The 25,465-nt window shown below is 45.1% G+C and overlaps 1 protein-coding gene across 2 annotated transcripts in view; it reads right to left on the reverse strand.

Annotated features, from left to right (window-relative positions):
• Window positions 1–25,465, reverse strand: part of LOC126545730 (uncharacterized) — a 984,485-nt gene that overhangs the window by 477,060 nt on the left and 481,960 nt on the right. For both annotated transcript variants that reach the window (XM_055061186.2, XM_050193681.3), the window contains 3 exons: window positions 23,514–23,646; window positions 23,352–23,459; window positions 11,222–11,314 (listed from right to left, as the gene is read on the reverse strand). In XM_055061186.2, the coding sequence (XP_054917161.2) occupies window positions 11,222–11,314; window positions 23,352–23,459; window positions 23,514–23,646 (334 nt within the window). The remainder of the gene's footprint in view (window positions 1–11,221; window positions 11,315–23,351; window positions 23,460–23,513; window positions 23,647–25,465) is intronic.

Raw genomic sequence — 25,465 nt, forward strand, 5'->3', positions numbered from 1 at the left:
AATGTCTTTGCATTCTCTGTTTGAATGTTCGAAATGTACTATCGCTACTGATAAGTGGGGACGTGGAACCGAACCCTGGTCCCACGGTAGACCAACTCGCTGAGTTACTTAAAGGGCAAAAAAGCATCCAAAACAGACTCGACGAAATTGAATCCAAGCTTAATATTGTTGAGGCAGCCTGATTAGCTATCAGATTAGTTAAAACTGAGGTTCTTAGGCTTGAAGGGGCTATTCGAACTATGGAAAGTAAGCTGATAGAACTAGAAGACCGATCCAGGAGAAATAACATTATTGTGTTCGGTGTAAAGGAGCAAGATGATGAAACGACAGATGATTTGACTGAAAAGGTGGTTAACGGCGTTTTCAGCGAGACCCTAGAATTGACTGTTTCTGCGGTCGAACGGTTTCACAGCATAGGCCGCAAGCAACTCAACAAACGCCGTCCCGTGATAATAAAACTGACGGACCACCGTGAAAAGATGGCCATTTTGAAAAATTGTCGCAGGCTGAAAGGGAAAGAGGTCTCGATTTCGGAAGATTTCTCAGCCCCAACCAGACTGAAACGTCAGAAACTCTGGCAGAGCACCTCAGAATTAAGAAAAGCAGGCGGAAAAGCCCAGTTGGTCTACGACAAAATTAAAGTTAATGACGAACTGTTCGAATGGGATGCTACAGAAAATAAAAGGGTTCCTGTTAGAAAGCCTGACGTCAGCAAGAAGCAATGGACTAAAATTGGCAATAAAGAACCATTTTGTTGCCTGAACCTTAATGCTCGTAGAATTATGAATAAGTCCGAAGAAATAGAAAGCATCTTTCTGACGTACAAACCACATTTAATAATAATAACCGAGATTTTGCTGCACAGTGAAATTAGCGACGATGAGGTAACGCCACCGGACTATCAAATTCACCGCACGGATAGGGATTCCCGAGGTGGTGGTGTCGCAATTATCTTTCAAGAAACGCTACACGTGGAGAAGCTTCCTGGCGTACCTGGTATCGAGAACGTAATCTTAAAAGTCCTTGTTGATGACCTTAGTCTCGTAGTAGCAGGATTTTACAGGCCGCCTAACTGAGGTAATTCCTTTTTTGAGAAACTTAATGAATTCTTATGCGCTAGCAAAAGTTATCCTTGGAATTTGATTCTCGGTGGCGATTTTAACGTACCGTCCATAAACTGGAATCGCAAATTCCCAGACCCCTTATGCAGCTCTGCCGAGCCTTTTGTTGATATTATTCTTTTCCATGACCTAACACAACTAGTTACCGAACCAACACGGATACAAGGGGAAACCATGTCTATTTTAGATCTTTTTCTTGTCAGCAATAGCATCCTTAATCGCAGCCCGAAAATGTATGTTCTTGACGGTATATCCGATCATAAGATGGTAAGCTTATATGTAGATTTCAATTGCATAAACAAAATCAAGAAACAGGCATCTATGGTACCGATTCTTGCACGTTCTGAGGATGTGAGTATATTGGACCAGCTTCATATCTCGTTTTCACAATTTGTTGTCCTCTCTGAGTCTGGGGAAATTTCCGTTGATGATTTGTGGCTTTTCTTCAAAAACCTTGTTTTAAGGTGCATACAAGATTTCGTACCATTCCGAGTGAAGTGTGTGCAACGCTCAAACCCATGGATGACCAAAGACATTGTACGCTTGGGACGAAAGACGAAAAAGATCCGAAAGAAACTTCGTCGTCGTCCCTCCGAAGATACCGCGCAAAAACTTTCCGACATGCGCAGACAGTTAAAACACGCTATCAAAAATGCTAAGCTACATTATGACCGTGTAACTACGAAAAACTTTCTTCTTTCGTCCCCGGCAAAATTTTGGCGTCATTTCAAACAAAAAAAAAGAGTACAATATCGAATCTATGTATTGATGGTAGACCTGTTACGGATCCATTTGCCATTGCGAGTTCATTCAATGATTAGGTCTGTTCAGTGTTCACGAAAGATGACGGCAATCAGCCACACTTTACACTACCTCACGAATGCCCTACTATAGGTGACGTATCAATAACTGAAGAAGCGTTCTCTCGCTTCTTTTGAAAGTGGACAGCAAAAAATCCCCTGGAATAGACGGCATACCGAATGCCTTCCTCATTAGGTATGCCGAATGGTGCTCGAAATATTTAACCATAATATTTAAAGAATCCTTACGGCGAGCGGAACTTCCACATCATTGGAAGTATGGAAAAATCGCACCCGTTCCTAAATCACAAAATCCATCACATATTGCGATATACCGGCCGATCTCCATTTTATGCACATGTGTGAAGACACTTGAACATGTCATTTTTGAACATATGTCGGAGTTTCTTGAAAATAACAACCTGATCGATTCCAGACAGCATGGTTTTCGCAAGAACCTGTCAACGGTAACACAACTGCTCGAAACCGTTCATGATTTTGCCGCATCATTAGATAAGCAAAGCCAGGTCGACATTATATTCTTAGATTTCGAGAAAGTCTTTGATCGCAAGTCCCATCCTAAACTGCTTATCAAAATGAAATCAATATTCAAGAACACTACATTAATATCCTGGATAGAAGCATACCTTTCACTGCGACAGCAGAGTGTTTCCATCGACAGCATTAGTTCCAGTCCGGCCCCAGTTTTGACAGGCATACCGCAGAGATCCATCCTGGGACCATTGTTCTTTTTAATTTTTATTAATGACATTACTCAAGACATACCAGTGAAAACTAAGTTGTATGCTGACGATTGTATATTGTATAATGTAATTCAGTGTCCGAATGACCAGGCTCTTCTAAATTCATCTCTATCTGAAATAGACCGTTGGTGTTCTGAGTGGCAAATGAAGGTAAATGAGAAGAAAACCGTGTCAATGACAATAACAAGAAAACGGATTCCCCTAAACTTCCGATATTCAATAAATGGCCGCAGTCTTTCTTCAGTAGAGAGTTATAAATACTTGGGTGTCATGATCACGCCTGATCTCAGGTGGAACAAACATATCAACTACATACAAAAAAAGGCCATGCAGAAGCTTGGGTATCTGAAACGTTCCCTACGTCAGTCGACAGAAAAAATGAAGTTACTGGCATATAAAACATTTATTAGGCCGATTCTTGAATATGCTTCCGTCTTATGGGACCCATTTACTGAATTAAATATAAGAAAACTCGAAAGTGTCCAAAGAAAATCAATAAGATTCGTCTTTAATTCATACAGCTGGCACACATCTCCGACTCAGCTGCTAGAAAAAGCTAATATAGAAACACTTCAACTAAGACGTCATCGCGATAGGTTGAAATATGTGTATTTAATATATCATGATAATTCGCGTATCAATAAGGAATTGTACATTCAACAGGTGACTCGTCGTTCCACACGAGGAAATAACTCGAAAAAGGTTAAAGAATTCGCCTGCAGAACCGATTGCTTCAGTAATTCATTTTTTCCTCGAACTATTCGAGAATGGAACCGTCTCAGTGCACACATTGTCGAGAAACCCACCATTTAGTCATTCTTAAGTGCTTTATAATTCCATCAGCCTTCGATTTTCAGCAACACTTATCATCTCGCGACATATGCTATGGTTCTCCCGCCGAATGCTTCGATAAGTGATGAATTACAGCAGTTTGTCATATCGAGCGACTCGCATGCGCAGCATGAATGGTGCGTGTTCAGATTTAATCTTTCCTTGTCAAGCACTCTGTCAATATATCATTGTACAATTTTATATCTGTAGCACGGGTTTGTATGCAAGCGACGTGCAAACTATCGCTCTTTCGCTGCTTTTCAGTGCGTAGTGCGAGCCTTGTGTAATGTGCTCTTGTCTTGTTATTTTTGATCATTTTTTCATATGTGCTGTCCACTCCTGCCTACGGCCTTCTGTGAAGGCTGGCAGTATTTCTCAAATAAAATAAATGAACATGACGTCGGCAACGGTAATCGAATGAGAGATCGCGATTATATCGTTTTGTTCAGTGTTGTTGCGGAGCGCGCGCGCCCGAGCAGCCCCGTTGCGCGCAGCGCGGCGTGGTTTCGCGGGAAAGGTAAACAAGAGCTGGCCCGAGAGGCGGAGCAACACCATGAGCAACGCCAACTTCCGGCTTCACTTTAGCTTCACAAATGGTGACGTCAGGGCCTCTCCTGAGTTTTCTTCCTCGATGGTATGACAGATCTTTTACTGTCGTCACTGACCATCACGCACTCTGCTGGCCGTCTTCGCTCCAAGATCCCACGGGTCGCCTTGGACAATGGGTATTACGGCTTCAAGAATGCTCTTATACAGTCATCTACAAATACCGACTGCCTTTCCTGGTACCCCGTCGACCAACCCGAACCTCCAACGCGCGACTAGAGTCCTTCTGTGCTCGTCCCAACTCTTCGACATTGCTGCCGAACAACGCCGTGAGCCGGTCTAGAGACGGAGAGCCGAGCGATTACCGACATACTGGCAATGTTTCTGTCAGCCGATCACCAAGATTGGGAGACTGCGTTGCCTTTAGTTACATTCGCGTGTAACACATCAAGACATGCGGCCACTGGTTATTCGCCTTTCTTTCTCTTTTTCGGCCGGCATCCTACGCTGCTCACGGACACTTCTTTCGCGTGCACCCCTCCCTAGCGAGTATGCTCGAGAGCGCCCGTGCTGATCACGCACGTAGAGTTGCCCGTGCTTGGTTCAGCGAGTTGCATGTACATCAGCAATTACGATACAATTACCATCACAGAACTTCCGACTTTGCCCGTGGGTCCTTTGTCCTCCCATAGTCTGCAGCGCGCTGTGTTGGGCTTTCTGAAAAGCTGCTGTTCCCGTACACCGGCCCATATCGACCGACGTAGCGTACGAAATTGATTCATTGTCTTCGTGCCCATCGGCTCAACCTTGCACCGACATCGCCGTCCACATGCAGCCATATCATGTCCCTGACAACGATTAACCCTGTTTGTGCAGTGAACCTTTTCCGTGCAGTTGTGTCTCGACTGGACCGAATCGTTGCTTTCGCCGCCGGAGGGTAGTGTTATGAGCCACCTGTCCTGCTGCTGAAGAAGACGTTACATGGCATGCGAGAAAGAGGACGAGCTGTTCCCAGGTCCGGCATGTTGGTTGTTGAGGCGTCACTCGCTGCCACTGTGTAAATATTGTACATAAACCCTTTGTGACATCTCCCCACAACAATATCATTTCATTTATTTTGAGCTTAAGGGCCCGGAAACACTACATAAGGGAGGGCTTTAATGCTTGCGACAATGTTACAACAAATTTACAGAGTAGTAAAGAAACAACGATAAACAAAAACAAGCCAGGAACAATTGTGAAAAAAGGGGAACATCAGGTGAACATCGGGTTGGAGTAAGGGTGGGTAGGATCGGTAATTAAGCAATCTGGTTATCTTACATTGGTGCGGAACGATTTACAGCCAGTGCATGAGACGATATCTTCTGGGAGAATTTTCCAATGGGTTATTGCGTCAGGGAAGAATGAAGGTTCCATGGCAGATGATCGGGTGATAATGTTTGCTATGGAACCATTGTGGCTTGAACGGTAGGATGTAGGAAAGGGTGAATTTAACAAGGATGGCTGGAGTGTGGATGCTAATAAAAGGTGTGAAGCAAGCAGAGACGAGACATAATCCGGAAGGAAGCAAGTGATGGTAGTTTAAGGGCCTATAAATTAAAACTATTCCAATCTGTTTTTATTCCGAGCTCCTGATGTAAAATTTACGCAACCACCGAAGCAAACATCGGGTGGTAACCCGCAGCGTTGTTTGAAAATCCCAATCAAACGCGGTCCTAGTTTATAGGAGGACACTTATTTTGCTTTCAAAGCGAATAGCATTGCCTACATTGAGCACTTTTTTTTATGTAATTGGCTGACACGAGGCGAGGAGCACGCTCAAGTGGAGAGGGTTGCGTCGGGGCCAAGCCAGAACAGTGAAAGCAGATAACCGGATTAGAAGGTGTCTGCGGTTGTTCCGTTTTACCTTGCATAGCTTGAGGTGGCTGGTCGAAAATCGCGGCGGCGTGCAACGGAAGGCTACAAATGCCGCTAAAACGGATCCTCAGCAAAGATGAGTTGGCAATGTGATGTCGTATACGTGCCGAAAGGGCTCGATAACGTTACGCTGCCACGCAATAATGTTTATTATACGCAAATGTGGCTATGTTCCCCGGCAGTTCCGACTTGCCAGTGCCAGGGCGATCGGCGGGCAGCCATCTTTTATTCCCTTTGCAACGAGGCAATGCGCGGCTATTCAGAAAAAAAAACTACTTTTGTTCGGCATATTAATGCGCTTGAAACGCGCACACGTCACTTTGACGCAGTGAGCTTTCGCGGTTTTATGACGTAATGTGGCAGACAGACGAAGTGAGCGCTGCCAAAAAACGCTTGACCAATAGCAGTGGGCTAATGGCAAAAAAGGCGTCGAATCAGAATTAACTATGTATCTTTCGTTTGGTATAATCACGCATAATCAGTGTGCACATATCATATCAAATGGAGCGTTTCCGCCGTTTTCGTGACGTCGCGTGACAGACAGGCGAAGGGGGGGTGGTTCGAAAATTTTTTGACCAATCGTGGAGGGCTGACTGCAGAATTGGCATAGAAAAGTTTGGAATAGCTTTATGTTATAGCGTCCATAGTGTACGTTTTAGTGCGATTATGCTCGTTTCACGAGAGTAATTGGAGGTTATAAACACAGCAGCGCGATTTTGTATTGCTTCTATGCCACAGCAAAAACAGGGGGAAGGTGGGAGATGGAAATTGGAGGCGATGAGCGGGAGCCAACGTTTCGACAAGTGGACTTGTCTTTTTCAAGGCGACAAGTGCTTCCTTCGGCACAGCATATATAGTAGGGTTATTCTAAAGTGCAGCGGGGGTAAGGCGCGTGGGTGCGGCAACGAGCAAAGGTGTGTTAACGGTGAGAATTGAGAACAAAGGATTGCTGTGCACAAGGCCGGTGACACGGCCGTGTGTCAGTCGGCGTTTCAAGGGCGTGCACCCCTCTATTACTTGCTTCGCTGGTGGTCGTGCGCTATTCTTTCCGTGAACCGGTGCTCATGAAAACAAATACAAAGAATACTGAAATAAATAAATAAATACATAAAAGGAAGAAAGGACAGAAAGGCGAAAAAAAAACGAAAGAAAAACAGAAAAAGGCAAGTCCACTTCTATGCCACAGGTAAAACATGATTGGGAAGGGTGCCACTTGATGACGCATATTCTAACTGCGGACGTACGTATGTTAGATATGCTAGCTTTATTATTTCTGGTGATGCGGTTTTCAGGTTACATTTTAAATATCCAAGGGTACGTAAAGCATTAGAGCAGACGGTGTAAGTATCAGGCGATGTCATGTGAATGCCGAGACATTTGTAAGACGGGGCATGCTTGACAGGAGCTGAATTCATTGTGAAGGTAGTTAAGCTGTGGTTGCGGGTGAATGACAGATCTTTGCATTTGGTAAGGTTAAGCGGTATGAACCATTTCTCGCACCATACTGCGATGGAATCGAGATCCTGTTTTAGTGCAGTGATGTCATTCGAGCCTTTGATAGGGGAAGATATGACACAGACGTCCGAGAAAAGACGTAATTTATTCTTAATGTTACCAAATAAGTCATTGACATAGATGAGGAAAAGTAGAGGCGATAAGCCAGCGCTTTCTGGCACACCCGATGTTACGCTGCTAAGGGACGAATGATGGTTATTTGCTGAAGTAAACTTTGTACGCAATTTTAAGAAGTGTTCAAGCCCGGAAAGCAATATGTTGGGAAAACAATATGTTGCTGAAACACCTATAACACTGACACTGCCTCTCTCCAGACAGTTGAGAACCAAGCCATAAGTATTATTACTTGTAGTTCATGCTTTCACAATTGCAAATTCATACTACACGAGAAGAGCATCCTTATCATTTCTGGATAGACCACATATAACTTGGGTATATTATTCTACAGATTTGTGAATAGTGAGCTACCACCGATTTCGCCTTCAAACCTGTTGATTTATAGTAGCACGAGATTCGCATTGAAAAGCAATTTTCTTTTGCCGACAGTCCACACTGACTATGGCAACCAGACTGTAGAATTCACTTCCATATCAATGTGGAACACGCTACCGCTGATGAGAAACGTAAGCTCTTTGTACGAATTTGAAAGGGAACTGACAGTGCATTTATGGGCATACTAACGACGAGGTTTATTCTGCTCGTCTTATTTTTTTCTTTTACGAGTGTGCTCTTGTGACAATGCAAATAAACTCTTGTATTTCTTCATATACATATAATTGTTCTGTTAAGCTGTGACTTGCTTTGCTAGCATGAGTTATGCTAAAACCATGTTATCTTTTGCAATTAATTGTGTATTTTGTTCTGGTAACGTTCATTTTTTTCCTGTGTACTACCTTATTAATGTGCTACTGTTGCTTTGAGCTAGTAACTGTTGTAGTTGTGTTTTGAACGGAGGTCTCGATATAGTGCCTGACTATCGGACTTCTTTTTGTATGCTAAATACCTTTAATATGACTGAACGTTTAAAAATAAATTCTGATTCTGAATCGCTGCATGTTACGCTAGCCTTACACTGTATGCTTCACATTGAACGGTAAAATATCTGCAGTGCTGTGCGTTTTGTTTGGCTGCGACGCCCAGCGAAGAATCAGTGAAGCGCCCTGTATTCCCTGGTGGAGATATTTCTTGTTGTGTATTGTATGTTGTTGTCTACAAATGTTGTGCTTTGGAACAGTAAGAAATGTAAACTCTGGCTTAATAAATGAGATGAAGTGACTTTACTCCAAGCAAAGCTTTAACAAAACGGGTAATTAAATACTGTGGAACCAATGGTGATACATAAAATTAATCATCTGCCAGGTGTAATCTCATTGTTTATGTTTATCCACAACAAAGGATGCAGCTTTAGTGCAATGCAACGTTTATGGCTTTGCACCATACAGCTCACAAGCTATGCCGGTATGCGAAGAACTAATTTATTGTCTCGACATCAATGGAGGACAAGCAAATTCTCCTGCCGGTGACAAGTTGCAGCAAGCAGTTCCGAAATTTGTTGTGCGCCAGCCTGCAGACCAAGTAGGACTGTTTCCACAAATGTACGAAGAGCAGCAGGAGAAGCCTAACGTTTCTTTCATTAGGAATGGAGCATGAAGTCTTTGAATCTTACTACAATCACGAAATTGGGCAGGTGTTTTTTTTTACTGCTTGTACAGTCACGCAAATGAAAACAAGATTCTTACGTTAAGCCATAACCAGGCAGCCCTATGTCCGTGTGGGGTAGTTACATTTTTTTTTGTTGTTAAGTATAGCTGCATCGCATAACCATTATGACAACTGCGTCCTAAAAACAAGAATAAGAATGACGCCAAGATCGAATATGGCTTAAGATAACTTCTTTTTGGGCAAGTTGGTATCGATTCATTAGAACTATTTTAAGGCGCAAAAAAGATCACCGCGCAAGCTTTGCGTGCAGATGGTTAACCAGCGAAGCTGAAACGTGCGGTCCGGTGTTTATCATTGGATTAATCCCGATGATTCATTAAACGACGGCTTGGTAGGCTGCCGGATCATCGGTGCACAGTTGTTGCGTGCACTCGGCTGCACGAGCCTATTCTTGTGCCCGGGCATCGACACGGCGTAGACGAGCTCGTTCCTGGTTCTGTTCGCGGCGTTGCTGATCGAAAGCTGCCTGCTGCTAAGGAGTACGTATGACGCGTGGTCTACCCATTTAGGAGCCGGAGAGAAACTGCTGCGCACGCGCTCGGCTGCGACGGAGAGCAACGACGTCACTGCTGGCGCCGCCAATCGCGCACATCTCTTTCTTTTCGTGCATGGGGTAGCGCCGAAGGAGTTTACGGCGTAGAGGCGACGGACGCCCGAATCGGCTAGCCATATACAGCTTCACCGTAAAAAACTCACAGCATAAAAGAGAAGGCCAGAAGTAAATATACGAAAGCTAGGGAAATGATGGAACCGTTTTTTTTATTAGTAAGGATAGCTTGTGTGTTAGTGAAACATCCATATAATTGTATAAGCCCTAGAAAAATGTTCGGCAGAGACCCTTCAGACTGCTTACGTGTCGAAATGCGGAAGCATTGCAGTCGCTTTAGGGAAATATTTTCGCTTAGTTATTCATCCAAATGTTGTCGTGCACGTTGTAAACATGCACTGCATTCCTTTTAGGTTCCCTTGCTTCGGCTTCTGCGGCGTGCTTCTGTGGGCGAACACGTTTCATAGATGCCGCAGAATAGTGGACATGCACCGATAAAATCCCAAGTGACGTGACGTGTGCAATGACGCACGTACTCGCCTCATTTTATACACTGACGATTTGCCCTCCAGAGTACATCGCAGGAGACGCAGCAGCGATGAAATCCGAAGAGCAAGTAACACGTGGGAGGCAGTGACGCACGCACTATACCCGTCGGGGTAGTGGGCTCGCCCCGTATACCCGGGTGCGATTCCCAGCCAGACGGAAATTTTCTTTTTAATTAATTCACTTTCTTTACAGAAACCTGCCTGACACATTTTACGTTAATCCGAGCATTTCTGACACACTCGTCGCGCCGACGGCGACTTTGGCGCCATCGTTCGGTCCCGCCGACATGGGATTTTCGCGTAATGGGGCGCATAATGCTTTCGCACTAAAGGTTTGTTGAACGTTGCTTATCTTACCGCACTTTATGCTTGAATGTGTTCGTTGCGTATGCGCTGACTGAGGGTGTAAATGTATTTTCTTTAAAGATAAAGTAGTTGTCAGTGGCACTCTATCCCGTTGTCTTGTGAGCTGTGTGTTGATTTTTGGAGCCTTAATTGAATGCTGGGGTTTTACGCGCCAAAACTACGATTTGATTATGCAGGCATGCCGTTGTGGGGCACTGGATTATTTTCACCACCAGGGTATCTTTAACGTGCCCCAGTGCAGGGGCGTTTTTGCATTTCGCCCTCATCAAAATGCAGCTGCCGGGATTTAATCCAGCGACCTCGCGATGAGCAGCGCCATAGCCGCTAAGCCACCACGCCGGGTTGTTTTTTGGGCCCTTAATGTAGTCATAATGAAAAGATCAAATAATCCCAACATACGGTTCTGCTACTTTCATACGCTCGATACTCGTGTTCTGGTTACATTCGAGACTTTGTATAATGTGTTCATCGCAAGGCCATGCTTCGCATCGAAAGCATTTTAGTCAACATAGGTCGTATGTTCGTCCGCAGTTGTGCTGCTCACCGCAAGTTGTTTCATCCGAGAAATCTGGGCAGTCGACGACGCCGTCGCAGATGTGGCCTTCCTTGCCCCGCGCCTTCAGCTCGTTCACGCACCCTGCGACGCAAAGTGCGCACAACAGAGCGAAAAAACGAGCATGAGGGAATCGGCGAGGCTCGAGACAAATCGTGCGTCAAAACTCTAAAAAATGCATCCCTCGTGTGAGGAGCTCACTCGTAAGAAAAATAGCCCTGTTGCCTAGCACGCACTGCTATTAGTTCAGCTTGCACGCCTGATGTGAGACATCGTAGCCTTCGCAGTTCCTTGTAATATCCATGCGAAAATTGAATGTGGAAGTGTTGCGGACACCCCAACGACAACCTTTGCAGTCAGTGAGAGAATTCAAAAGAGCAACAAAACCCTTATTGCGATTCTTTTCCACAATAATGCTTCAGCAACATTCTCAAATGAATATTTCGATACACAACTCGAGTGCGACAAACCAGGCATTTGCAGCCACGTCTTTCACAAAGCGGCCAATGTAAAATAAAAAAAAATCCGGTCGGCTGCGTCGGTGAGGCAGCCGCAGAGGAGTAGGAGAAACGTTTTAACTTGCACAATCTTGTACTCTTTGATATGTTGCCAGTTATGTACGTGTTTGTTCTTGCTATGGGTTGTTGTTGCTGCATTATTGTGTGATTCTGTTACTCAATTTAAGATGCCTAATCGCGATGTTACTTCTGTTTCGGAAAAGAAACAATTATTGTGCTCTAATGTACAAAGCCATCGCTTTTCTTTTTTTTAAATTCTCACTGCTTCTGAGCAAAGGTATGGGTGGAGATCTTAGTCAGGTAGAGTTCATCTGCCTTTAGACCTTTTAACCGAGGCAATGTATGTCTGAGTAAACTGAAACTGAAACTGCTGCTAAGTGTTTATGGGCGCTAAGGTATACAGAAATAGCACAAACAAATGCACATGTCAGATTTCTTCGTCATCATCATTATCATCATCATCAACAGCAGCAGCAGCAGCCTATCTTTAGGTCCACTGCAGAACGAAGGCCTCTTCCATCGGTCTCAAATAACCGTTTCGTGCTAGCTGATTGCAACTTGTCCCTGCAAATTTCTTAATTTCGTAACCCCACCTCATTTTCTGCCCTCCTCGACTGTAGATTTATTCCCTTGGCACAAATTCTGTAACTCTAATGGTCCATCTGTTATCTGCCCCACGCATTACATGACCGGGCAAATTACATTTTTTTTACATAATGTGAACTTGAATACGTGCTATCCACGTTCGCTCTCTGCATTAACCGCTGTCTTCCTGTCTCTTAACGTTACAGCTAACATTTTATTGCGATAACAATTATACGTGCAGGATAATTTGCCGTCGCCCCGAGGTTCCGCACAACGTCCCCCCAGCGCGACAAGATCGTGTGTATCGCGGCTCGCGCACGCCAGCCAAGGAGGGACGCCATCACCGTGAAGGCCGACGGGCATTCGCGGTTCCAGTTGATGCGTTTCTTCACTGTAGCGTTTTGACAGCGAGTTTTCGCGGTCATCGAGTGTGATGTGTTCATGCTTGCTCGTGCGCGTATGACACCGTGCTGGCTAATTTAGTTAGTATGTCTATGTTTACAAGTTTACACGGCCGATCAATCTACCATCCTAACTTCGTATTGGCGGCGAGCTCCACCACTGGAAAAGCTGGCGCCATCGTCAGCGTGACGTGGCATGAGGGATCACGTGGACACAGCGGCCGCTGCTTCGTAAGCGCCGAAGCGAGCTGAAAACGAAAGTCCCACCTGCGCCGCGGTTCTGATTAAGTGGTGAGGATTTACCGCTTTGGCTGTCTGCTTGACAACATTTGAAAGTACTATAATAGGTAGTGGCTGCCTTTGGAGACGTGCAGCTGCTCGGGTCGCAATGCCGGACGTACGCAACGGCGGCCCGGTGTCAGCCTTATTCACACGTAGCCGCAGGGCAAGCTGCTGCGTGAAGCTTGGCTGACGAAACTTAAAACCGGCAGACAGCCATCGGCTACAACTCGGCTATGCAGCAAGCACAACCGTGAGAAAGATTTCTGATACGGCGCCGGGACTGCGATGTTCGGCGAGTAGCAGAAAACGCGCCCGCACCCGCTGCCCGGCTAATGTTATGACGGTTTGGTCTATGAAGTTGATGCAAGATACTGGCAAGTTCACTGGAACGGAAAGGGAGCGGCAAGACGCACAATAAAAAACGGCATGGCATATGGTCATTTTGGTATGAATTAATGCAGTGGATTGCGAAAAAGAAGGAGAGGAAAATCGCACGCGGAGAAGAGTGAGAAACAAACAGCGCGACGCACTTTAAGAAAAATAAGTGAATAAATAAATAAATAAATAAATAAATATTGAAATGTCCAAGAACTTAGAAGACAAAAAAAAGATTGAATCGTCGCGACGGCACACAAGTCTCTATAACGAAATTATTTTTGAACGATGATGATGATGATATGAGAATTTGACAGTACACTGGCAGTCATTGTTGCGTGGACGCTATCAAAACTGTTTTTTTCCCTCCTAAGTGACGAACCATTATACCGTCATGTGCTGTTTTTAACACAGGGTCTCGGCGGCACCTTGGCATGACGAGCTGATGCACTGACCGTCCTTTCTTCTCCTTGTAGCACCGATAAAGTAACCCCTATTCCTGTTGGAATTCGACACTTCCCTTCTGATTTGAGCATGTCCGCTTGCGGTTGATCCTAGCGAAGCACTGCCGCCTAAGCGTTCCATCACTTCTTCGCTTCATCACCCGTGTTCGCTTGGTTAACTCTGCCGCGCCCTCGGGAGCCTGGAGTTTGGGAAGCCGTTTCCGCTGCGCCTGGGCGTGGGTGACAGCTGCCACCACGGGTCCTCGTCCTGTCCTTACCGCCGTATTGTTCGGTCTCGTATTTCCGATCCTCCGGAAATCTTGCGCCTAGTATATCCCCCCCCCCCCCCCCCCCAATTAGGTCATACAGCGGTTCTCGGATACATAGTGCTGTAAGGGGGCCGGTAAAATATAGGGTGTAGAGTTCAATCCTCGCGTCGGGCAGCAGCTTGGCAGTTCCGTCAACTAAGTAGACGAGGCTGCTTGCACCCGTTAACTGGTCTTCGTTCACCAGGTTAGCCTTTACAATCACCGTGTTGCACCCCGTGTCCCGCAACACTGACATCCTTCTCTTCAGTTGCCGGATACTATTATTATATTATTGTGATAGCAATTATATGAAGACTCCAGGCGCATTCCTGCTGTCGCCGTCACCCTCATGTTTCGTATGAAGACTCAGGGCAATAACATCATGACCGCGCACCGCATCCTGTATGTGCGAGTGAAAGAGTAGCGGGGGTGGAATGGGTGAGCCGACGATGGTGGCCCAGTCTTGCGTGCGCAAAGGAGAAAAGCATGGATGGAGTGGATGGAATGGGGGCGGGATCTAGGATTCTGTGAATCTGTGATTGCGCTACATGTTTATTTGCCTTGTTTGACGCATTATATACAGATACTTTTTCTTAGATACGTATATTTAAATATCTTGTTGCGAAGTTTTGTGTATACGTGAAGTGAACTTTCTTTCCAGTGACACTGTTTTGCCCTTTATAAAGCATTTGTATATTCCATTGTATTTTCGCATTTCTAATGAACGGGGGCGACTTAAATGAAAGTGAGCCTACCCACCCTGCGCAATGGCTCGGTTCATTATCTGCGAGGCATGCGCGTAGCACACAGGCATCTTTCATTTACAAAAGTGACACGCAGATGTCAGGGTAAATGTTCTTTAATGCTCTCATACACTGGATTGAACATGGTTGCGTGACGTAATGGACACTTCAGAAGTTAAGCAGCGGGGTGCCGTGAATGTTTTGACAGCTGAAGGTATTTCCCAAAAGGAAATTATTCGCCATATGGCTGCCGTGTACGCTGAACATTGCATTTCATTGGCCACTGTGAAGCATTGGAGCAAACGGTTGAAAAAGGACGTGAAAGTTGCAAAGACGATCGAAGACCGGGCCAAAGCTATCGTGCAATCACCCCCAACACAAGTGCCAAAGTTGATGAGCTGATGAGACAAGAACGGAGGATAAACATCGATGAACTGGCAGAGCGTGTGAACATCAGTCGCGGTTTGGTTCACACCATAATTCGTGAACATCTCGGTCATCGGCTCTTGTGTGCGCAATGGATGCCCAAGATTTTGAACCACCGCCAGAAGAAGGTTCTGCGCTGCCTTAACTCATCTGATCCGGTATCACAATGAGGGTGACGACTTCTTGTCTGTAATTGTGATCGGGGACGAACCATGGTGCCACTACTACGAGCCTGAAACACGACGGCAAAGTTTACAGTGGAAACATTCGAATTCACCGCCCCCAAAGAAAGCAAAGGCCGTCATTTTCGCCGGAAAGGTGTTGTTTACTACTTTTTTTCGATCGTCAGGGGCCATTACTGATAGAATTTTCAAAAGCCGGAGAGACTATCAATCGTTTCCGATATTGTGAAATGCCAGATCGGTTGCGTGTCGCAATCAAGAACAAACGACGTGGAAAATTGACGAATGGGGCCATCTCGTTCCACGACCTGGCTATGGTGTTGGGCTGCTGAGCACGAGGTCGCGGAATCGAATCCCGACCACGGCGGCCGCATTTCGATGGGGGCGAAATGCGAAAACATCCGTTTACTTAGATTTAGGTGCACGTTAAAGAACCCAGGCGGTCGAATTTTCTGGAGTCCTCCACTACGGCGTGCCTCATAATCAGAAAGTGGTTTTGACACGTAAAACCCCATAATTTAATTTTCAATTTTTCCACAATGCCCGTCTCCACGTCGCTGATGTGGTTAATACAAAACTAGCAAAGTTCAAGTGGGAAACGCTGCAACATCCGCCATACAGCTAAGACCTGTCGCCTTGCGACTTCCACCTTTTGGGGCAAATGAAAAAAACAGCTTAAGGGCAACAGATTCGTGTCGGACGATGGTGTGAAAGAATCAGTTGCACATTTGTTGAATCAGCAACCTAAGGAGTTTTATGAGGCGGGAATCACCCGACTCGTTAGTCAGTGGGATAAATGTATAAATGCTGAGACTGCTTTTAAATTAAGTACCCATTTGTCATATATTTGCATTGGCTCACTTTCATTTGACTCACCCTTGTATATTTTGCAGAACGGCTTTATATAGCGATACACGACCGGTAACAGCTGTCCGTGCGTAATACATTGGAATAAATGACAGCGTCATTGAGATTTTTCACTGGCCGTTGCATATGTACAAAAATGTAAACAAGGTTGGTGAATGACCAAGTTTAATGAACATATTTGCCCTCAACTTGTTCATTTATGGCCTTTAGATTTTTAATATCAGTGGCATGCACTGCTTTGCTGGTTTCCAACTGATATAGTTCTAAGGATCGTGTGATACTTTCTTTACTTATTAAATAGACAAAAACATGGAAGCATTGATATCACTTATTTTGAGCACAATTTCTGGCACATACGAGTATATCTTTTTATTAAAAATACATATAATACTTGTTTGGACAGTGCGTAGCGTTCAAGAATTCGTTTGCAGCATCTTTGGCAATGCAGTTATTATTCATGTATTTGATCTCTCGACAAATTGTTTAAGACGAAGCTTTAGCTCGGGCCCAACTCCGACGCGGCCTATTCAAATAAATGTAAACGCAGAAACGCTCTTCTGAGATGACCCCTGGATCACGTTTAATGGAATTTGTTGAATTTGAGAAAGTTAACTTCTAGTATGTGTTCGAAGCGGAAGTTCGATTTAGGGCCTGAATTTTGTTTATATTTTTTAGAAAAACTTGAAAGTGCGAAAAAAATAGGACGACGTTTACAAACTAAAAGCTCTTCATCGGCATCTATTATAAGACGGCATCTATTATAAGAGTCAAAGCGGACAAATTGGTTATGTCAATTTGTATCTTACGTGAATTAGTTACGTGGTGCACAAGGGCTCTGCAAAAGCCGTATTTCGATAATGCTAAGTTGTTTGAGATTCATTTGTAACATATCAATTTTGTCCGCTGTAGATGTACTATTAGATGCCATTCACAGCATTGTGATATTATTTTTCATTGTTGAGTTACAAAGCTTTAAACGTGATAGTTTCGGTTTCTGAAAAGTTGAGATTTGGGCCAATTTTTAATACAAAAGTGACACTCTAAATGAAAAATTCCAAACCAAAAGACAGTAGAATTTAAGTTTTTTTTAATATGCAACAAACCTCATCACATTTTGTGCAATGGTTGCCGAGAAAAACTACTTCACCTTCTACATGTATTTAGATAGGAGCATCCGAGATAAAGCTTCCTCTTCAGGAGGAGGCCAAGCTGCAACGTGAGCCCGAACGAAATGTCTGGCTACACCACTGGCAGGGGTCCCCACAAAAGTTGTCGGGACGCCACGGTGGCGTGGACGACAAAAAGACTCTCTAAACCTGCCTTCGGATACTTCCGGCCCCTTGCCCGACTGGCCGGCAATAACTGTCTTGCTTGCCGGTCCCTATTTCCACGACCTTTGGAGCCCGTTGATCGGTGCTTCGGCGAATCGAATAATGCCGCACCGTGACATGCGCCTTCATTAACCTAATCGGTCTTCATACACCCTAATCTTTCTTCACCCTCCATAATCCCCCTTATACACCTTAATCCTTGTTCGTGCACCTTAATCCACCTTAATCCATTTTAATAGACCCTAATCAACCTTGATCTTTCATCCACCTTAATCCATCAAAGCCCGCTTAATACGTCTTAATCCTTGTTCATGCACCTTAATCCTCCTTTATACATACTAATTAACCTTAATCCACCTTAATCGGCCTTAATACTCTTTCGTTGATCCTAATTCACCTTAATCCACCCTAATGCACCTTAATTTTCCTTCATTCACCCTAATCCTCCCTATTGCACCCTAATCCTTCGTCACGCACCTTAATCCACCTTAATGCTTCTTAATACACCCTAATTCACCTTAATTCACCCTAATCAACCCAAGTCCTCCATATTCGACCTTAATTTAATCACTAGTGAATCATGAATTAACTCGGCTAATAATTATTCTCTTATACACGACTGGATTTGCTTTGGGTCGCTTCTGGCCTTCCTGGATCACGTGATATTTCTGTTCCCAACAAGACCTTGAATCAGATAACTAAAGGCTATCACCAAAAAAAAAAAAAAATTCAATGTGGACTAGCTAGCGCTCATCGCCTGCAATACCACTGGTATACTTGCAACTAATTTTTTAGGGCGCCCATTCGTTGTATGAGCGACGCACACGTAGACGTAAGTTACAAATAATAGCTGCTCTACAAGCCGCTATTTCAATTTTCACTAAAAGAGGCAGCGGATCCTAACAATCCCGAAAAGTGCGATCGAGAGTCTGTATCTTCGCACATAAATGTTCAGAGCGGAAAGCAGAATCTACAGTGCTGCATTTCCGGCTGAACCACCACAGTTGGCGACGTGCGAGGTGATGGAGTCCCAGCAGAATATTAAGCATACTGAGGACAACCCCATTTTACGCAGCGTACAAATCGCCGCAGCAAAAACGCTGGTGAGCAGGCCGGAAGAATAAAAAAAAAATGCAGCTTTAGGGGATGCTTTGATACAAGCAATAAGAAAGACGCCTCCCCTGGCCGAAACACTGTTCTTTGTCGGAACAAAGTTCTTTCGGCGAATGTTATGCAGCCACTGCTTCCTGAGCAAGCCGTCACGCTTCCTTGTGGTATCCCAAAAACTGCACAACCATCTTCAGGCTTCTTGCAGCAGTTAGATGCGCAACAGCACGGCATAGCGCTAGCACAGAGAGCAGGAAAGACAGCGTACAACCATATGGTGCAACGTTCGCTACGCCGAGCTAAAGCGCAGAGGCAGACGAGCGTAGGAGATAAATGGCGCGGACGAAAAAGAAAAAAACACAAGCAAAAGGCAAGATCCTCGCATTTCCAATGGCAACGGCTGGGAGACCAATCGTCGAGCAGAAAAACGGGCGCAAGAGCGGGGGCGAGGAGTTGAGACAGTGAGGGAGGGACCGCGCTCGTCGCTTTCGTCCTTCGCAAGCGCTCCAGATTGAGCGGCGATTGTCGGCTTCCCTAGCGTCTTTTCACCTGCGCGCACAGCACACGACGTGCGGCGACGATGTCATCACCCTTGAACGGAACACCCCGGCGACGGCTGGAGCGTCCACACAATTGCTGTCACAATAAAAGGGCGCGTGGTGTTCGGCAACCGCGTCGGGGATTTGGACGGCAAGGAGGGGGCTGGGGGAATATCGCTCACTCGCTCGCTCGTAGATTAGTTCCTTGTAATCCCTTACATTGACAATCATCGTCGATAGTTTCCGTAGAATTTTCAAGCGAAGCTTGCATTGCGTCACTCGTGTCGGCGTCGGTGGTGGTGTTGCCGTACGAAAAAACTCAAACCGCGCGAGAAAAAAAATGGCTTGTCGGAATACGGGTTCGAACCACCCACCTCCAGGTTGCGAGACCACCACGCTTGCCGATTTAGCCACTTTAGAACAAGTAGACGCAGCCTCAGGTGCGAGCCAATGACAGGTGTGCCTTCCCTCCGGAGGAGGGAAAGGGTGTGATCGCGCGTTCACTCGCCTGGCACCTGCCGTTTCCCGCCAGTTCATGCCCGGCAGTCAGATGGGAAGCCGCGTTTTGTTCCTTCTGCCGAAGAGCAGGCTGCGTTGAAGGAACGGCCGCCGGCCGCGCGTCGTGCGTTAGGCCGAAGAACAGGCGGCGTTTCATGAAGGCCGCCGCGAACTCGCTCAAGAAAGTGCTCGTCGTCGACGTACCGACCTCACCGTGAGGGAAGCCGAGCATCGCCTGCGCTCCTCTTCACAGTAGTGGAAGGGTGGTCAATTTTTTATCACATCATCACATTACTCTATTACCTTAAATACCCCCCTTTGGGTGTATTACGTTAGGGGTGGGCTAGCTAATGAAGGTAACAAATAATTCTTTATGTGGAGCAGTGTGCTGTGACATTTTCTGTAAATCTTAATGGACACGTGATTGCTGCAATGTCCCGGGGAAGGCCATTCCAGTCCACTGCTGCACCAACAAAAATGAGGCAGCGAAGGGCGTCCTGCGAGCACGTGAGCGTGCAATTTGATACGGATGGCTAGTGGCTAGGATAGGCACGTCGGTGGGATGATGTAGGGCACGCGATTGAGGATGCTGTGAAAAAATTTGTGAAGCAGACAAAAGCTGGCGATGCGGCGACGCACAGAAAGATTTGGAAGACCAGTTTCGCCTTTGAAGGATGATATGCTGATGTTCTATGAGTATGAAGAATGAATGAACCTAGTTGCACTATGTTGCAGATATCCTAATTCGTTGATTAAGTATACCTGGTCCGGATTCCAGATGGGCGCCGCATATTCTAGTTTAAATCTGATCAGAGATCTATATGCGAGAAGTTTTATGTCCTCTGGGGCGTGACCCAAATCACGCTTAAATAAACCGAGAGATCTGCTCGCTGATGATATGACGTTGGTGACATGTGCGCGCCGGGAAAGATCGGACAAGGTGACGCCAAGGTACTCATAGGATTGGATTTGATCAACGGTGGTGTTAGACATTACGCAAGAAAAAAGCAAAACATTACGCTGGCGTTGAAACGAAACGAGTTTGGATTTAGTGGGATTAAGCGTCATTAGCCAACGATCGCAGCACTCCTGTACACGGTTAAGGTCATTTTGAAGCGCATTTTGATCAGAAAGGTTAGTAATTGTGCCACAGATGACGCAATCGTCGGCAAACATACGGAGATGAGAAGGTACATGGTTGGGTAGGTCGTTAATATATATTAGGAACAGAAGGGGTGCGAGGACAGACCAGTGCACGACGCCCGATGTTATTGAGAGGGAGCCAGAACGTTAATTTTTATAGAGACCAACTGAGAACGGTTCGAAAGAAATTCTGAAATCCATTCGAGAATGTGAGAGTGCAGGTTCAACTGGGCAAGTTTTCGTAACAGGCGTTTGTGTCGTACTTTGTCGAATGATTTGGCTAAGTCCAGAAATATTGCATCTGTCTGAAGGTCACGCTCAATAGTAGAATGTAAGTCATGAAAAAATATTGCCAGTTGAGTTGCATAGGATAAATATTTACCAAAGCAATTGCTGGGAGCAATGAAAGAAATTGTTCGTGTCCAGGAAGTGCATTATGTGAGAGTATATGACATGTACCATGTTTTTGCATGGGACACTCGTTAGTGAAATGGGACGGTAGTTCAAAGGGGATTGTTTGTTTCCTGATTTGTGGACCGTAATTATCTTTTCCACTTCCCAGTCCTCTGGCAAAATTCCTGTCTCAAGCGACAGTGAGAACAGTATTGAGAAATATTCTGCAATAATTTGTTTAGAATTTCTTAACCGTTTGGAGTTAATGTCGTCTACGCCAGCTGATGATAAAAAATTTAATTTTGTCGATGAGGGACGAAATGCCAGCAACAGATAATGTCACTGAGGTCATCATCGGTAATGTTGTAGCAGGTGGCATAGGAAAACGTACATGAGCTTCTCTAGTAAAAACAGATGAGAACGTGATGTTAAACACTTCAGCACAATGAGCGTCGCTCACCTCGCCACCATTATCGTTCGTAAGTATAATGTTTTTTTTTTAATTATGGGGTTTTAGGTGCCAAAACCACTTTCTGATTATGAGGCACACCGTAGTGGAGGACTCCGGAAATTTCGACCACCTGGGGTTCTTTAACGCGCACCTAAATCTAAAAGCAGTTGTATATATATTTGCTAATAACGTATTAATTTTCCATGTTGCGTGCATATTCCTTTCATTAAACTGATGTTTCTTTTTCCCGATTCCATACTACTATGTTACAGTATTTCAACCTTACACAATGCCTTCTGGAAGGCCTGGAAGGTGCATGTATATTAATAAATAAATAAGTACACGGGTGTTTTCGCATTCCGCCCCCGTCGAAATGCGGCCGCCTGGCTGGGATTCGATCCCGCGACCTTGTACTCAACATCCCAACACCATAGCCACGGTTACTTGTTAGAACTTCAGGTAAGTCAATGTGATAAAACGCCTCTTTAGCATTTCGGATTGCAGCATAATACGCGTCTTCTGCAGCATAGCACCTATCCCATGGGCACGCACTTCCATTAAGTTTCGCAATACGGAAGCGACGTTTCTTTTTGTTTTCTTGTGTTTTTAAGCTTTTTGAAAACAGTGGTTTGTTTTTATTGGCAAGGAAGTTTACCTTAGGCACGAATTGATTAGTTAGCTCAATCATATTGTCCTTAGAAGTTAGTCAGTTGTTATTAAGACTTCGGGAATCGAGACTGGATTCAAACGCACGCAGGAAATGTCGTAGTTCGTTACTAATTGCATCGTAATCGACCTTATCGTACAAATGAATTGTTTTTCTGAAGATGTGGCGTGTTTTGCGGACGAAATTAAATGCTGTATGAATTATTTTGTGATCACTGAGTATGCGATAGATTTTAAGCTTTCATGGTTATTTGTAAGTATCAGGTCAAAAATGTTGGAAGAAATATTAGTGACGCGTGTTGATTCGATTGCCAGTTGACTAAGGTTGAAGCTGGTTGAACTAAGGTTGAAGTTGAAAAAGACAGAACAACGTAAGAGATAACGTGAATGAACTAGGTCATTGGTGTTTCTAAGCACCCTCTACAACCTTGACAGTACGACTTATGCACTAAGTTCAATATTTCAAAATCACTTATGTAAATTAAAGAGCTCACTAATCGTGCTTGAAAAATTCTCTTTTCTCTTTTTTTCTTGCGCATGCTATTTTACATTGCGCCACAATACTTTTATTAGCTATGCACCAATCGGCCCGACATAGTACCCTGCTAATTTCGGAATCTCTTAATGTGAAATGTGTCTCAAGATATGAAGGGTGCCTGTTCAGTTGACATTGTCTATTGAAGAAATATGATGAGTGTATTATGGTGCAGCGTGTTTGTAACTCTAGGTAAGCAAATTTAACCGTTTCCCTTTAGTCGCCGTTTAATACATCTTAAAGCAGCCTGTCTTTCAGTAAAACTTTCGGGCTCTCAAGGAAGGAGCATTGCGCGATTTCTATATCCAAGCCTGTGGACAGCGCTTACCGGGCTTGGAATGGCAGCTGCCAGGACCGCTGTACACCGGCAGGCGGTCACAGTCGATGCGAGCGGCGACCGACGGCGGCAGCTGCCGCTGGCACGCCGACCAGAACTCTGCGCAGAGAAGAGGAGCCGTGTAGGCGCGCACAGCGCCGAGCAGCCACGCACCTCGGCAGAAGGCCCTGCAGGGCAGCACGCCCGTGCACGGGGGCTGCAGCAGGCGGCACACCAGCTCGCCGGCCAGCGGGTGGCACTCGGAGTCGGCCAGCTGCCGGTAGGCCACCGAGTCCCGCCGCACGTCCTGCGACGAGCGCCGTCAGTGCTGTGCGTGCAGGATCCGCAACTTTAAAAAAAAACTGAGGTGAAGCGTGACCCGTTATTCTACTGGTGTAGTGGTATCTCTCATGTAAACCACACGTCGTGGGATTTCTAGCTTCTTGTGTGAAACACGACAAACATTTTGCCATTTCTATTTAGTTTGCTACGAGATTTATTGACTTTACTACCTTGAAATGTCTCTAATTTTTCTAAGGGCCGGTGTCCTTCGCTTCGGCTGTCGAAACTGCTAAACAATAATACAGTTGTCTCCGTAGACGGAAAGTGAGGAGCTTACTTGGATAATTTGACTTTGTTATTTGTATGTGGATATTTACAGTGGTTCCTGTAGGGGGTTCAGCGACACTGAAGAAAACAACTTTGCTTTCGGCCGGAGCAGTACCTCCGGGTGCTCGCTTACGACAACAGTCGTGCTAGTAGTTTCCCGTTCACCGGATGCGCTCAGTGATTGAGCGTAGGCGGCAAAAGCAACCAGTTAGACTGTGCCATATGACGATGCCTCAGAAGTGAATTACAGCTCTTTTGTTTTGAAAATATGTGCTCCTGATTTCAATTTACAGGTTTTCGCAGGTCTCGGCCAGGAAAGCCAGGCGGAAACTTGAGGCTGTGGCCTACCAACTATTTCTCCAGTGGTGGGGCAAGCCATCTCTCTCTCTCTCTCTCTGTATATATATATATATATATATACACACGCTTACGCTTCACCTTTTTCGTCCCCCCGCTATGTAATGCCATAACAGTCCCTTAGGGTAGTCACACGAATACATTTATACTATATATATATATATATATATATATATATATATAGACAGAGAAAGAGAGGATGGCGCATTTTCGTTGCTTTTGCTATCCTGTGGGGCGCATTGGAGCCACGTCGACATCGGAAGCTGCACTGCACTGCATGCCATTTTCCCTTTCACTTGGCCAGTATTCGTTTTTCGCATGCTTTGCCGCAAAGCCTGACACGGAGGGCTCCTGCCATAGGGAGCGAGCCGGCGCGGTTGTGGGGGGGTTAGGTAGCTGCCGCTGTATTGGCCGCAGACCAGTAAACAATGACACGTTCTTTTATTTAATGTTTTATTGTCAGGTTGATTTATTGTAAAATATTCTCTATAGGATGTACAGAAATTCATGGATCATACTCAGAGCGGGCTAAGGCGACGCGTACTGTAAAGATTGCCGCCCTTGCCCCATTGCAATAAAAAAGACTGCAAAATGGGTCAGTGAAAGCTATCTTCTTCACCGTCAGGTCTGGTTTTCAATCGCACATTATGAACCACTACAGCCTAGTGTTGCTATTATTTTCTGAAGCGGGTGACTGAAGTGAGAGAAAAAATCACTAAAACTCTCAAGAGCATTCTAAGAACGTAGGTGCTTTGAAACACTCCAATATACGCTAACCTGAAATAACTCATTTACTTAAACATTTCATGTTGGTATAATGTCCGTGCAGCTGAAGGAAAACAGTGAATTTGCCAGCAGGGTATATATGGCTTAGGCTTTACTAATGTATTTACTATATAGGGCGGGGGAATATGTTAAGTTTGGAATACGGATAGTTGGTGTGTAATATTTCATTCGTATTCGAAAATGAACTATTCGGTATTTTCGAATATCAGAACTAACCAAATACTTCGCAACAACCGAGTGTTAAAATCGGGTTACTATTTTCTACCTGATGACCAAAGTATCGCAAATTATAATTATCAGAAGTGAAACAGCGGCAAAGTTTTCGAAGCAATGCAGAAACAAAATCAGTAGTGCAAGGCTTGTTTTCGGTTCTG

This window comes from Dermacentor andersoni, chromosome 1 (genome assembly GCF_023375885.2).
Source record: "Dermacentor andersoni chromosome 1, qqDerAnde1_hic_scaffold, whole genome shotgun sequence".
Lineage (NCBI taxonomy): Eukaryota > Metazoa > Arthropoda > Arachnida > Ixodida > Ixodidae > Dermacentor > Dermacentor andersoni.